At 55.9% G+C, this 14,208-nt stretch overlaps 1 protein-coding gene across 5 annotated transcripts in view; it reads right to left on the bottom strand.

Annotated features, from left to right (window-relative positions):
• Nucleotides 1-3,662: 3,662 nt before the first annotated feature.
• LAMC3 (laminin subunit gamma 3) overlaps nt 3,663-14,208 on the bottom strand; it is a 45,185-nt gene continuing 34,639 nt past the window's right edge. For 2 of the 5 annotated variants that reach the window (XM_073314279.2, XM_073314280.2), the window contains 9 exons: nt 13,989-14,065; nt 12,760-12,894; nt 12,151-12,286; nt 11,214-11,366; nt 10,400-10,502; nt 9,266-9,465; nt 8,174-8,320; nt 7,741-7,840; nt 3,663-5,795 (listed from right to left, as the gene is read on the bottom strand). In XM_073314279.2, the coding sequence (XP_073170380.1) occupies nt 5,545-5,795; nt 7,741-7,840; nt 8,174-8,320; nt 9,266-9,465; nt 10,400-10,502; nt 11,214-11,366; nt 12,151-12,286; nt 12,760-12,894; nt 13,989-14,065 (1,302 nt within the window). In that variant the 3' untranslated portion in view covers nt 3,663-5,544. The other 3 variants (XM_073314281.2, XM_073314282.2, XM_073314284.2) reach the window with 3 other exon arrangements.

Here is a 14,208-nt window from a genome sequence, read left to right as displayed (position 1 = left end):
CAGGTACGAAACATGAGCCTGTTATCAATGGCATATTAGAAAGCTGTACCGTTTCCCTAAGGGTGAGTGCCCACAACTTAGAGAAGAATCGCATCGAACAGCTGGAAGCCCGGTGCCAGGCATGGCAACAAGGTGCAATTCAAGCATCACAACTAGGCAAATGGCTCCATCATGGCCAGTGTGCGGAACGTTGTTCTTCTCAAATTGGGTTCCAGAGTCACGCAAAGACCAACTGGTACGAACTGTGATTGTCTGCGGTGGTCTTGAAGTCGAGGCGGTGAGCGTCCCGCTGCTCCCGGAGCACGAGGCTATGTCTTCTGTCCCTCAGCTCTTTCTCGGTCAGCCCCTGGGCTCCCTCATGGCAGTTCAGCAAGCCCCTATTACCTGTGCTCTGCTCAGAGCTGTGCTTCTCAGGAGCACCAACAGCTTGGCCAGCACAATATGTGTCCCCAAAGAACAGCCAGAGTAGTAGGGTCTGAGCCCTAGAGGATTCAACCCCCCCGAGCTCCGAATGCAGGGACTTCTCATCCGGATTTATTTTCATCCAGTGAAAACAAATTATTCTCATGAGGACAAGAGGCTGGTGGCCCAGAGTGCTGGAATCCAGAGCAGTTTGGTCACTGGTGAGATGAGTTTGGGGAGCTCAGCCTGCTCCCTTGTGGTCCTTTGTCCATATCACAAAAAAACAACAAACTGGCACAATTGCAAGATTCTTCCTCACTTGCTCAGAACTGAAACAAAAGGAGGAGACAAGGGTCAAGCTGTGCAGGAGCCAGGAGTGGGGTATCAGGGACTGCTGCAGATGGCCATCAGTACAGCTAGGAGAGGAGGGCAGAACTGGGATAGCAGGGGGTGCAATGGTAAGGATTGAGGTGCATCAGCAAAGCTGGGGAAAGATAGTGGGGTCGGGAGGATCTTGCCCAGCGCCTTCCTGCAGGTTAGTCCGCCATGCTGGATTCCAGCCCATTTCACTCTCCCATTTTCATAACCACTAGATCCCCACTAATAACAATACTGTTTATTTTAATTAAAGAAAATAAACGAAACAATCAGAGTTTGGGCGAGTCCCTTGGAATGGCTGCTGCCTGGAGAAGCCAAGTCTGAGTCACCAGCTGGAAGCCCAAAAACAAGAGGAGAGGTGTCCTGTTTTTGGATTTAAAGTCCAGGGACAAGGGGCTGAGGGCCGCACCTCCACCCTGCACGTACTTTCAGTTATTCTAGCATCTGCTCCCTCTCCTGGTCTGGTCTTTGCATCTTCCTCCACGCTGCCCCCTTGACGTCGGCATCCGACTCACCCCTCTCAGACGGCTCCTTGAAACACCCAGCTTCCAGCAAGCCTTTCAGAACAGACCTCTGCAAGATACTGGCACCTGTTCATTCCGCCACACCAGGAAGTAAAGGCCCTGCACACAGAGGGCCTTGCATCTTATGAGAGTAGGTAAGTAGATCTTATCTATCCAAGGTGCTTATGTGACCCTCGCTCACGGTAGTATCTGAGCACCTCCCAACACCCCGTGATGTTGGGCATCCCCATTTAGAGATGCAGAACTGAGGCAGAGAGAGATTAAAGCCCAGATCCTATTTTAGTGGAGGTCAAGACTCTAAATACCTTTGAAGATCTGGGACTAAGTGACTTTCCCAAGACCCCCACCAGAAATCTGTGCCAGCGGCGGGTATTGAACTCAGGCCTCCCAAGTCCCAGACTAGGGCTCTCACCCTGTTTCCTCCCATTCCATTCCATAGGTGCTCAGGATTAGCTAATGCTGTCTTTGCCCACGAACAGAGCTGTGCCCCACGCATGGATCAAACTGACTGGAACCGACTAGGTTTTAACAGCAGGCTGAAAGCATTGGGAAGGGAAAAGCCTCCCTCTAGTGTCCGCAGTGTGGGTGTGATGCTGCGTCCAGCCAATGCAGGCTAGAGAGAGGGGTTTGTATGGGGGAGCCAGGCACCTCGGGATCGCAGGGAATGCTGGGCCAAGTCTGGGCAGTAGCATGAGGAGCTTCAGGGACTGGGGTTGCATGGTCCCCGAGCAGATCCTTAATATGCCCTGTTGCACCCTGCAGCATGTCGTGGATCACTGGAGTGTGTGTGGAGTGTTCAGGGCTGCTAGGAGAGGTGCAGGAGCAAACAGGTTTCAGAGTAGCAGCCGTGTTAGTCTGTATCCACAAGTACTCCTTTTCTTTTTACAAGCAAACAGTGTTACTAGTACCTGCCCAGGAGAGACACAGAGACCCATCCCCTTTGTGGGAGTGAGCGTTTGGGTCTTGGAACATTTGACAGCGACCCACAGAGCTGCTAGCCTGCATCCCTCCAACCTTGACTCTCTCCAGTCTGGCTTCCTCCTGCTCCGCTTCACTCATGCTGCTCTCGCTAAACCTCCCTCCTGGCCCTGTTCCATACTCACCCTCACAGACCTCTGCTGTTCAGACCCTCCCTGCTGAAAATGTGCCCCTCCCTTGACTTGCATGGCTCCATCCTCTCCTGCTAATTCCTTTGGCATCTCATCCGGTGGGTCCCTGTCCTCCCCTCTTCAGGAACAGTCCCCACAAGGCTCCGGCCTTGGCCTTCTGCTTTGCTCATGTGATGGCTTTTTTTATGAACAATCTCCACTCCCACAGCTTCAGTGCCCATCTTTAACTCACAGATCCACCTCTCCCCTCGACCTCCTGCTCCCCACAACCCCACATCTTGGCCAGTGGGCCTCTTTTGGATGGACTTGTCATCAATTGGTGCTGTGTTACCTTCAAACATCCCGCCCCCTGCCCATCTCTGTCACTCAACACATCACCCTCCTTCCGGTCCCTTTCCCACCCTGCCCTTCACACTAACAGTTTGGGCCTTCTGTTCTCCCAACAGGCTTGGGTATGTGTCCAGGACACACATGTGTTATCACTTCCTGCAAACTGCACCAGCCTTCCTAGGAATGGAGCAAATGTAACCCGCAGAAGTATCAGCAGGAGGAACTGGGATTTGCATGACTCCTTTTTCTAAAGCTAAGGGGAGAGCTGCTGGGGTGCTCTGCAGCTGATAGCAGTGTCTTTAGGAACATAGGAGGGGGTTTGTTCCTTTCTACACCTCCACTGGGGACTGGCTATACAGCCCTAGCCTTGTTAGTGCACTACACGCACACAGAACCAGGAACGGTGCAAAGTAACACAAGGATGCCTATTGAATCAATGGGAAACGACAAGAACCCAGATGGTGGAAGCAGTAGCATTGTCTGAGTCAGTAATTAGTCAGCCCCCCTGTGGTGCTGTGCTAAAGAAGAAACTGAGCTCCCAAACCCTTATGGTCATTAAAGATCCTAGACACTTTTTTCAAGAACAGGGTGTGTTAACCCTAGTGTCCTGGCCAGAATCTCCAATCACATTCTGCCTCCCTAAATTCCCCCTGCAGTTTCAATTGGCTACTGGGGTTTTTACTTCCTCTCCTAAACTGTTGTGCTATTGTACTGTGAGCTGTTAAACAGCTGCCACTTTCCACCCCAGAAGCAGCTGCACTTCACTGTTAGGTGAAGTCATTCTTGTAAGGCTTTCCTTTACAGAGCTCTGAGAGCCTGCTGGAGGACAGATGCTAGAGGTATGTCATGTATTTTCCCACACACACACACACAGCTGCCAGCTGTTTTATAGCCCGGGAACTGCACTACAAGCAGAATGTAACATATGTATTATATTAAGATTTTTTTTAATGGATACAGCTATAAGCACATAGCATCAGCTAAGGAAACAGGTCTCTAAAGAGGCCGGGAAGGCAGGTGAATCATGTCTTCTTCAGCACTGGGCAGGTGGCAACAGCTTGACATTTCTCTAACAGCAGCGAGTGTGTGTGCAGATTGAAGATGCCCAGTTGTTTTCCTAGGGAGGCAAATATGTGGCTGTGTGTCCAGGCCTCCCAGCCAAGCTAGAATCATTCTGTGCTTTGCAACAACTGTTGTGCTTTCACAGAGCTGTCCTTGGGCAGGGAGAGGGGGAAGAGTCTGACAACACCCAGCTGGGGCTTTCTTCTCCGGTGCCAACTTTTGCGCAGAGGCGAGAACAAGATGGTGTATTCTGGGAAAGGAACGAGCTCTGTGTCACTTCCAGAGAGCTGGGCCAGTGGGACGAGGGGGATCCACAATCCACTCCAGCAGCCTCGCAAAAGGGGTTGACAGGCGGCTCTAGCTAAACCAGTTTCTAATAGTGTGAATGGCACCAAAGCACATTAGAATCAGGTTAAAAGGCAAACCAGAAGCAGGCCCCTAGCATGATCTTAATTACACCAGTGAAAATCAGGAGTCACTCCCCTGGAGTTATGCTACCGCAAAACCAATGTGAATGAGAGCAGAAGGGGCTAGATCTCTCTTACCTAATGTACTGCTTGGCTCCAAGCTGGACCAACCCATTAGAGGAAGGGGAAAACAGCGCCCACTTCAGAGGAGCATTCTATCTGTAGCCGTTCCCTGCAAGGGATCCCATCTATTGGGAATTATAGTAAATCTTTAGCCATTAGCCACTGGACTTGTCAGCAGTCACGCCAGATCCCTCTACCACAGCTGCAAAGCCCAAGGCAACTGCCCAGCTCTTCATTGCTTCGCCCTCCTGGTAGGGAGGGCAAGGGGAGGCCAACGAGCTGCTGGGAATTACGGGCTGCAGCCAAGCTGAGCTTGAGAGCAGGGGTGACACTGATGCAGCCGCAAGTGCGAACATAGGCCATGGCTAGTAATCCCCCCCCCCGCCCCCGACACATTGAGTGAGATGGTGCCATCTACACAGAGACCATGGCGTTGGGCCATTCACATCCCCTGAGTGCCCGGAAATACGCTGTGCCACAGGGGATGCCAATAGCAGAGCTGCTACGGACCCGTCCCACCTTGGCAGAGCTGTGAAAGCACAAGAGGCAGGGCATGGCCTATCCCCTCCACCTCGACCAGGTTAAGGCTGCCATTGCACTTGCACTGGTGCCCATTACAACCAACACCGGTGTGACCGCAGGACCCATGGAGCAGGCAGTTGTGTACTTCCCCCATAGGGGGCAGCACTGAGCCCTCTCTCAGTCCCACACCCCCATCGCGAGCTCTTTCTTCGATGCTCTCCCATTCGATTCAGGGTGCGCTGTGGTCCACTAGCCCGTGGTGTGTGAGCACCGCCCAGTAGAGCATGGAGTGATGTGACTAGCAGAGAGAGAGAGAGAGAGAGTGTGTGTGTGTGTGTGTGTTTCGAAGGCCAGTGGAAAGCGCACCTGGCACTGGAAGCGGCAGGTGGGTTGGCCTGGGGATGGTCCTTAGTTCCTACAGGAGTTTGTTCCACAGTCTGGGGTTGGCTCCCAAGACGGCTCTGGCTCCTGCACGGACAAGCTTTACCCTTTGGACTGGCAGTCCTGCTGGGGGCTGTGGTCCTTGTCCCAGAGCTTTAGACATAGACCTTGCCTCGCTGTTCTGTGGGAAGGCAGCATAAAGAGCGGAAGTCAGGTTTGAGGAGCTTGTCGGTGAGCTGGGGGATGTCCATGGCTCTGCAGTTCCTTGTGGAGGTGGGGGCAATGGGGGTTGTCCATGGGGCCCGCTCACTGCCAGCTCGAGCAGCCCTCCGGCAGGCTCTGTAGAACCTCCTCCAGGTTCAGCTTGTCGGCTCTGATCTCCTGAAGGTCGCGCTCGAATGCCTGGATTTTCTGCTGCTGCTGCTCTGCCTCCCGCTGCAGATGGCTCAGTTTCCTCTCCAGGGCTCCGGGCCTGGCCAGGCGCAGCCATAGGCGGTCCAGCTGCAGGCGGCTAGTGCTCAGCACAGTGGCTGTATGCGTGTCCTGCTCCAAGTTGCCTAGGCGGGATGAAGAGGAGACAGCAGTGAGGGAGGAGGCAGAGAGCCCTGGCAGCCCTGTGTGGAGCCAGGCCAAAGGGGCTTTAGACAGATGCTGGGCTCACGCCTCAGGGGTGGGAATGAATTAAAAGGGCATAAAGGGAGTTGGAAGCTCCCAGCTACTGCAAAGAATAAAGCGGGGGGTGGGGGGGAGAATTAATGTAAACATGGCTCCCTACTGGACTGGGAACAGCCTTGTGGTACCTGGGTGCTATCCTCACCCTGCATTGCCTTGCTCTGACCCTGGGCAAGTGACTTCACATTCCATTCCCACACCTGTGGCATGGGGCTAGCGATGGTCACTCCCCGGCTCCCACCCTGGCAAAGCACCTGGAGCACCAGTTTTAGGTGGGAGGGATAGCTCAGTGGTTTGAGCATTGGCTTGCTAAGCCAGGGTTGTGAGTTCAATCCTTGAGGGGGCCATTTAGGGATCTGGGGCAAAAATTGGGGATTGGTCCTGCTTTGAGCAGGGGGTTGAACTAGATGACCTCCTGAGGTCCCTTCCAACCTGGATATTCTATTATCTATGGCTTGGATGTGGGAATGTCCTCAGTGATGGGGAAACCTGATCATGAAACTGACTTGCCACAGTGAGCAAAACCAACCAGGCTAGTTTCACTACTCAGCCTAAGCTAAAATGCAGAAAAAGACACTAACAGCATCCAGAGGGAGAAGCTGATTTACTATTGGGCCCCAGCTGAGATCACAGCCTCATTGTGCTAGGCACTGAATGTGCACACACCGGGAGAGGATGCGCTTGTCCCAGTGAGCTCAGAGCCTGCAGAGGCAAGACAGACAAAAGGTGGGAGGGGAAACAGAGGCCCCAAGAGTGGATGTGACTTGGCCAAATTTGGCTGTTGAAATCCCTTTGGGTTCAATAATCTCTGGCGTTTTCAGTGACACAGAGTTTTATCTCCCCTCCACCCAGATCTCAGTAATGTAAATTAAAAACATCAAATAAAAAGGATAGAAAACTTCCCATTTCCTTGTGTGCCCCAAGCTCCTGGCTTGGTAGGAAGCCTGATTCATTGCTGGCTGCCCTCCCTGACACTGCACCCAGGCCATAACTGACCCCACAATTACAGTCTGGTCTCACCGCTGAGGATCCAACGGGGAGAGGGGGGGAAGACTACCCATGCAAATCCAGCACCTAGGTCCAGAGGCCAGGACAAAAAGCAGCTCTGGATGTGGATTGTGCATCAGCCAGTCCTGGTCTTTTCGTGACTCAGGAGGCCACTGACAACACTGGGAGAGAAGTGCTCTCCTTGGCTGCATTAGCAGCAACTCAAAAAAGTGCAGGCTTAAAAAAGAAAAGTACAGCACTGCCCTTTACTGGTGAAAACTGGAACTGCACGTGGTGCGGCATGCTGACAGCAGGTGGAGATTCTCCTTTCACTCAAGTGCTTGGGCTGTGGTTTCGGAGCAGGAAGCTCTGGGTTTGATCCCTGCTGTGGCTATCAAGGTCCTAGTGACCACGATGTAGAGCAGAGACTCAGCTGTGACATCCTAGGTGGCTACAGATCTGTTGTAATAAATATAGAGCCAAGTTCCCAACTTGAATTGCAGCATCTAAGTAAACAGAGATGCCCGAACTGGATTTGGCTCACAGAGAAGAGCTAACACCAAGGGATTCCAGCAGGCCACGCTTTGCAGCAGCATTTCCCTCTGAGGTCCCACGAGGGCATTTATCCCTCAGGAGATTTCTTCAAGATCAGGATGGTGGAAGCTTTCATGACATTCACAGGTCCCAGGCAGCATGGCCCCCCGGCAGCACATGCTGCTGGAGTGGAGCTGTCCCACGTGACTGTGCAACAGGGTCGACAGACAGCTGAGTGGATCAGATGGCTTCGGTGCCCAGGAAGGGGATATACCACCAGTGCCCCGGGGGGGGGGGGGCGTTTCTTACCTAAGCTGCTGAGCAGATTATTCAGGGTCCCAATGTCCATCTCCAGGGAGCTCTGGGCTTCTCTGAGGCTCTTCTTAGCTTCACTCATCCCTGTCCTCACCTTCCAACAGAGATACGGACATGCATTAGCCACACCCGAGATAACAAGCCCTATGGAGGATTCTAGCTGCCAGTGCCAACAGATCAGCCCCATGTGGGCGATCCCATGGATGGCGTCCCAGCCTGCATGTGGGGTATTCTCCAGAGCATGCCACATGCGGGCCTTGCATGCCATGGTGCCCTGGGGTTCCTTGGACAGAGCCTCAGTCCAAATAAATTGCTGAGATTTCCAGATTTGCGCCTGCCCTCAGAATCAATGGTGTGGGAGCCGGGGGGCAGGTCACTGGTGAGGAAAGGGGGACTCTTCCCCACAGTCCCATGGGATACAGCTCACCTGGTGAGACGCCTCGAGTTCTTCCCTGAGCTTCTTGGACACGTGCTCCTGCCTTGAGACTTCTGCCAGGGTTACATTGATGCGCTTGGCGAGCTCACCAGCGCGCTTGCGTTCCCGCTTCCCTTCCCTCAGCACGGCCTGGGACCTCTGCACGGCGTGGGCAGCACAGGGTTACAAAGGGAAAGGATCTGTAGGAGTTGGCTTTTGCGTAGCTCCTCTCCCATCCCATCCCCTCCTTGTGCTGAGACAAGACGTCCTCTTAGAGAGGTTATCGACAGAGCTCGGTTGGTAGCCCGGACCCCACCCTCGAACAACAAGAGCTTTTGGGCCACTCACCTGGTGGTGTAAGTGAAGGCTCCGTAAGGGGGATGCTGAGCTCGGAGAGTGGATGCACCAACCCTGCCCTCCTGACACAGGAATTCATGTTGGACTTAGAGGCAAGTCAGCTGGAGCATGAGACACGCTGCAAAGCCAGCCCAGCATGACTTACAATCCCTGCTCAAGAGAGGGCCTTGGATCTAAAGGGCAAGGGATGCTGCATGCCAGGAGGCAGGGCTGTGTGGGGATCAGGGGGCTGCGGGTTAGAATCAAGGCTGATTGACAGAAGGGGTTCTGAACTGCTCTTAGGAAAGACAGGGGGTATTGCAGGTCAGGATGGGGGTGCATTGGCAGAGCTGGGGGGGATCCCCAGGGCAGCAGGGGATGCTGCAGGTTAGGATGGGCGTACATTGGCAGAGCTGGGTGGGGATCCTGTACCAGGGCAGCAGGGGTGTTGCAGGTCAGGATGGGGGTGCATTGGCAGAGCTGGGGGGATCCCCAGGGCAGCAGGGAATGCTGCAGGTTAGGATGGGGGTACACTGGCAGAGCTGGGGTGGGATCCTGTACCAGGGTAGCAGGGGGTATTGCAGGTCAGGAGGGGGGTGTATTGGCAGAGCTATGCTGGGGAAGCCCGTGCAGCATCTCTCTGCATTAAGCCTGACTCCAGCTCCCCCTTCACTTGCCATGTGCCAGACTCCCGGCAAGCCCTGCTCAGGCTTGTCCTGCCCCCCTCTCTATGCATCACCCTCTCAGTTGAACACCAGCCTTGCAGACCTTGGAGCTCTCCTTGGCGACTCTCTCTGCTTCTCTGACTGTCTTCTTGGCTGAAGTGGAGACAGACACAGTGTTTCCCAGCACCCTCTCTGCCTGTCTAATCTTCTTCTGGGCATCCACGGTCACTCTGTCCCGGACGATGGCCAGCTTCCTGCTCACGGCGGCCTGCCCCTTCTGACGTGCAAACACCCTCTTCCCCCCTGCAGACAAAGGCAGCGTTTAAGAGACTAGGCCCCTCCACCCCAGCGTGCACTGGTGTAGCCTCCTGGACATCAATGGAGTTAATCCTGATCTACCCCAGGGCCAACAAGAGGAGAAGCAGGCTCAACAGAACCAGAGCGAGAACCCAGCAACCCCCAGGCATTAGAATCTCCCTGGGAAACGGGGCAGAGTCAAAACCAACCTTCCCCTCCCAGCATCCAAGCAGGAGGGAAATAAACCCATCCCCAAACCGTAGCAGGGAGCCAGCCATGCTGGAGGACTGGTAATAGCCTCCACACCTTGTCGCCTCTAGGTCACTGGTTCAAAGGCTGCCGTGCATCAGACGTCTGTCTATCCCATGGCGCCCCGAGAAAGGAGCTAGGGGATCAGCAGCCTCAGCACAGAGAGCAGGAACGGAAGGGGCTGGGCATGGCCCCGCTCCGTGTCAGGAGAAGGGCAGGGTGGGGAAGCTGGCAATGGTGCTGCTCAGGCGGTGCCTGTCCTAGCAGCCTCCGAGAGGTTTTAACCTCCCACGGCTTGACAGACGCTGCCTCCTCCAGCCACATCTGCTGCAGTACAGTGGGGTGAGGGACGCCCCCCAGCGCATCAGTGTTTGACTGATCGGAAACGGGAGCAGAGCCACGTGCACCCCACCGCCCCGGTCAGGTCCCATTCTCTGATTTGCTCTCTGCAGCACCGAGAACTCCCTGCTGGCAGTGTAGAAATGTGCTTTCCCTGCTCCATCTGCATTCGCCTCTGACTCCTGCAGGGGCTCTGAACTCCATGGGGCTGAGCAGGGTGGTGGCCCTGTGTGTCACACTGCAAGGCAGGGTTGGCACATCCCACGCCCTGGCTCTGCTGGGATAAGTTGGGGGGGGGGGCGGGAGCGGAAGAGCTGAGCTCTGGTGAGATGCTTTGGGCAGCGATTGTTACCTTCCAAGCTGGACAGCAGGGACTTTGCTTCAGAGACCACGGCCTTTCCGTGCGAAACTGACGAGGCTGCCAGAGTCCGGGCAGCATCAACCCCCTTCCGCAGCTGCAGGGGAAGGAGAGGCAGGAGTGAGATCTCGGGGCATGAGGGCGTCTCATCGGGGGAGCCTTCCTGCTGATCCGACGATGCTATTCAGAGACTGCTTGGGTGGGTTTTCTTGGGGCAGGACAGCAGGGGGCCAAGGCATGTTCTGGGCTGACTCTGGGGACCCAGGCACTGCCCTCTGCATCTGAGAGCCCTACAGGGCCCAGGGAAAAGAACTATGCCCAGCTTTGAATGTTCCGGCTCCTATTCTGCCCATGCCGGCCTGGGTGAACCCCCAGTGAGGGGTTTTTTTTGAGGGGGGAATGTCTCTGCCCTTCCTGCCCCTGTTCCTCGCCCCTGAGTGGGCCCAGCCACTGCAGACAGTCCCCTCTGGCTGGTGGGGGAGCGGCAAGCGCGGGTGCTGGGGAGGTCGGCCTCATCTAGTTCTCTGTGGCCAGAAGGACCGCAGCAGGAGACAGGGCCTAGAGAGAGGGTAGGGTGTGTGGGAGGGGAAGGGATGAGGGAAACTGAGGGCTCCTGTGGGGATGCAGAGGCCTCTGTCCCCTGGAAAGGATGAAGAACCTCACTCTCCCCACTCCTGTCTGCGCTGGTGGGTGCAGATGGATGCAGATGAATATCACCCCCCAGCCTAAATCAGTGGCAGGCTCCGAGTTTGCCAGGAAAGTGGCTCCCCGGTTTCAGCCCCCGGCCACCTTTCCCTGCAACACTTGCCTGCTGAAACTGCTGAGCCCTCTGCAGCTCCGTGAGTGGCGCGGCCATCAGAGAGTCTCGCGCATCCAGGACCATGCGCTCTTTCACCTCCACCCCCTGCTCCAGCTCCATCACCTCCCGAGTCAGGGCTCCGGTCTGCACCACTAGGGAGCGCTGTGGGATCAGGCACCAAAACAGCTTGGTCAGAAAGCAGATGCTGTCGGGAGGGGGCATCTCCCATTGCTCCAAGCCCCCAGCATCCGAGAGGCAGAGAATGAGCTCAGAGGAAGTATCTAGTGGTCAGAGCATAGGACAGTGAGTCAAGAGACCTGGGCTCTGTTCCTGGCTTAAAGTGGGGATAATATTCAGCCTCCCCAAAGGGCCCTTAGAGGCAGGCGAGATCTGAGCTGCTGCTGCACTCGGCACCATTCTCAGGCTAGGAGCTGCTCCCTTCCCTTCCCTGCCAGCCAGCGCCTGTGGATGGAGAAAGGCCGTGCTAGCCACACTATGGTCACGCCCATGGCCACACCAGAGGTGGCTCAGACTGTCCCCTGGCTGGCTCAGCACAAAGGCAGAGAACTAAGCTGGCTGGTCTAGTGGGAAGGAGCTGGATGGAACTCAAGAGGCCTGGGTTCAATTCCCAGCTCAGCCACAGGGTCTCTGGATGACCTTAGGCAAGTGTCTTCATCTCTCCTGTGCCTCAACTCCCACCGTGCCTTACAGGGGTGTGAGGATACAATCCAGGCACAAGTGGGAGGTATCCAGATACCATAGTGATGTGGGGGGGACAAGTACCTAGACAGATGACTCGGCCATGGAGCCTGAATCTCCTTTCCACCCTAGAGGGGCCCTGCTGGGCTGGGACTGGGCACACTGCTGGCTGGGACCCATCTTAGTCTCCAGCATGACTCCCCAGCCCTGCAGTTGTTAGCATGTGCAAGCACTAAGGGCTGCCCACCAGCTCTGGAGCGTCGAGGTTCTTTGCCATGTCTGCATTAGCTTGGTGGATGGATACAAAGGTTCTCTTGGCCTCAGCTGCCACCTCCAGCACGCCAGCAGCCAGCTCCTCTTGCGCCTGCTGGATTTCCAGGTACCTAAACAGAAGGGGCACAAGACAAACCTGTGATCTCGCAGGAGGAAAGGGGCCTGGGCTGCTCACTGCAGGAGCGTCTTCTGCTGGCAAAAGGACACAGTGAGCTGGCAGTTGGCCAGGCATGCAGGGCTCAGGGGATTGCTGGTGTAGGGAGTCCCCTGTAGCCTGCGGGTTTGAGGCTGGTCCAGACTGATCGTGATCTGGGAACCAGCACTACCCGATGGCACTTTGGTGGCTTGTGTACAATGATTTTGGTGGGTCTCAGCCCAGGTGTTCACAGCACAAAACCACCACAACCAACCCCCTTGTTGGCAGGCTTGGCAAAGAGGCCAAGGACTGAATGGGCCATGCAGACAACTCCCCTCTTGCCCCTAGTGGGGGTCCCTGCCAGCTGGGGTTGAGGCACATTGGCAGGGCATCGTGGGGAAGGGGCTCCTGTGCCACACTCCCATAGGCACCCTGCTGTTCTCATACCGGTCTTCCAGCTCTCTCTTGAGCCCCAGGCTAGCGTTGTCCTCCAGGATGCTCTGCAGGAGAGCGTAGCTGGTGTTGGAAGCGAGCAGGGCTCTCCTGGCCACAGACTCCAGCTGAGCTGCTGCGTCCTCGTGACTGCAGAGAGGACCCCCCACCCGAGAGATGCTATCAGAGGTGAGCCCTGAGGTTATGCTCCAGAAGCAGAGCGTAGATGGGATCTAACCTTGTGCTGTCAGTCTGGCCTGAGCTCGCTGTCTCAGGCAACAGAACGAGATCGAGTCGGATGAATCGCCACCACTCACCCGATGCCCGCAGCGGGAACGGAACGATTCCAGCCAGAACACACGAGGCAGAATGGCATCCAGCTCCCAGCTCCAGAGCCGCACGGTGCCTGTTGGGCTCCTTGCTCCAGTCGTTGGAGCCCAGAAGGCGGGCAGGTGGCGTGACCACCCCTCACCTGCACCTCTCTGCTCTCTAACAGAGGACACCGTGATCCAGAGCATGCCGGTGTCACCGCACGGTCCGTGCACTTGGCTGGTTACTGAGAACTCTCCCAGCACGGGGTGCTTTAGAGCACACGGGACAAGCTCAGGCACCTGTCCCAAGACCTTCCCTCTGCCTCAGGCACAACACATGGGTCAGCAGACCAGGGGGCATGAGGATGGTCAGTGAGCTGCTCAGAGCAGGGGATCCACAAGAGGCCTGGCTTTAAGGATGGAGGTTCAAGGAGGGGGGAGGGGAAGAGTTGCTTCCAAGAGTGAGGGGGAGCCTGAAAGTGGGAGGAGGAGGAGGAAGAGAGGGAACGACCGCAGAGAGGCAGGCCGGGGCAGAGCCTTGGAGAGAAAACAAGGTGCCCAGAGCAGGGAAGCAGGGCTGGCTCCAGCTTTTATGCCGCTCCAAGCGGCAAAGGGAAAAAAAAACAAAAAAACCAAGCTGGTTGAGCTGCCGCTGAAGTGCCGCCGAAGAGGAAGAGAGGGACTGAATTGGCGCCAGAGACCCGGACGGGCCGCCCCTTTCTATTGCCTGCCCCAGGCACCTGCTCCCTTCGCTGGGGCCTGGAGCCGGCCCTGCAGGGAAGCCAGCGAGAGGATTGGAGGAGGAGGAGGTGTCAGAGTGAGGCGAACCCGTATTGCACAGACTGTGGGAGATGTGCCCGTGTGCACACGCAGGCATGCATGGGTGTGAATCTGGGTGTGCATCTATGTGCACGCATGTCCAAAGCGCGGTACCTGGCAGCCAGCACCCGGGACTCCAGCGCGAGGCGACTCCAGTTGGTGGGCTGCTGGGAAATTTCATGAGGAATGACCTTAAAAAAACCAAACATATAAAACAACATGAATGTGAAACCCCAGGGTTCAGCCCCCGGGACCCCTCTGCGGGAACAGCGCAGGGCTGGGCAGACTCCTTCCATGTCACATTCTGGGTGAGTCTCACCGGATGGTTCTGAAC

The sequence above is a fragment of the Lepidochelys kempii genome, chromosome 16, assembly GCF_965140285.1.
Source record: "Lepidochelys kempii isolate rLepKem1 chromosome 16, rLepKem1.hap1, whole genome shotgun sequence".
NCBI classification, from domain to species: domain Eukaryota; kingdom Metazoa; phylum Chordata; order Testudines; family Cheloniidae; genus Lepidochelys; species Lepidochelys kempii.
This window is presented reverse-complemented; position numbering and strand designations above follow the sequence as displayed.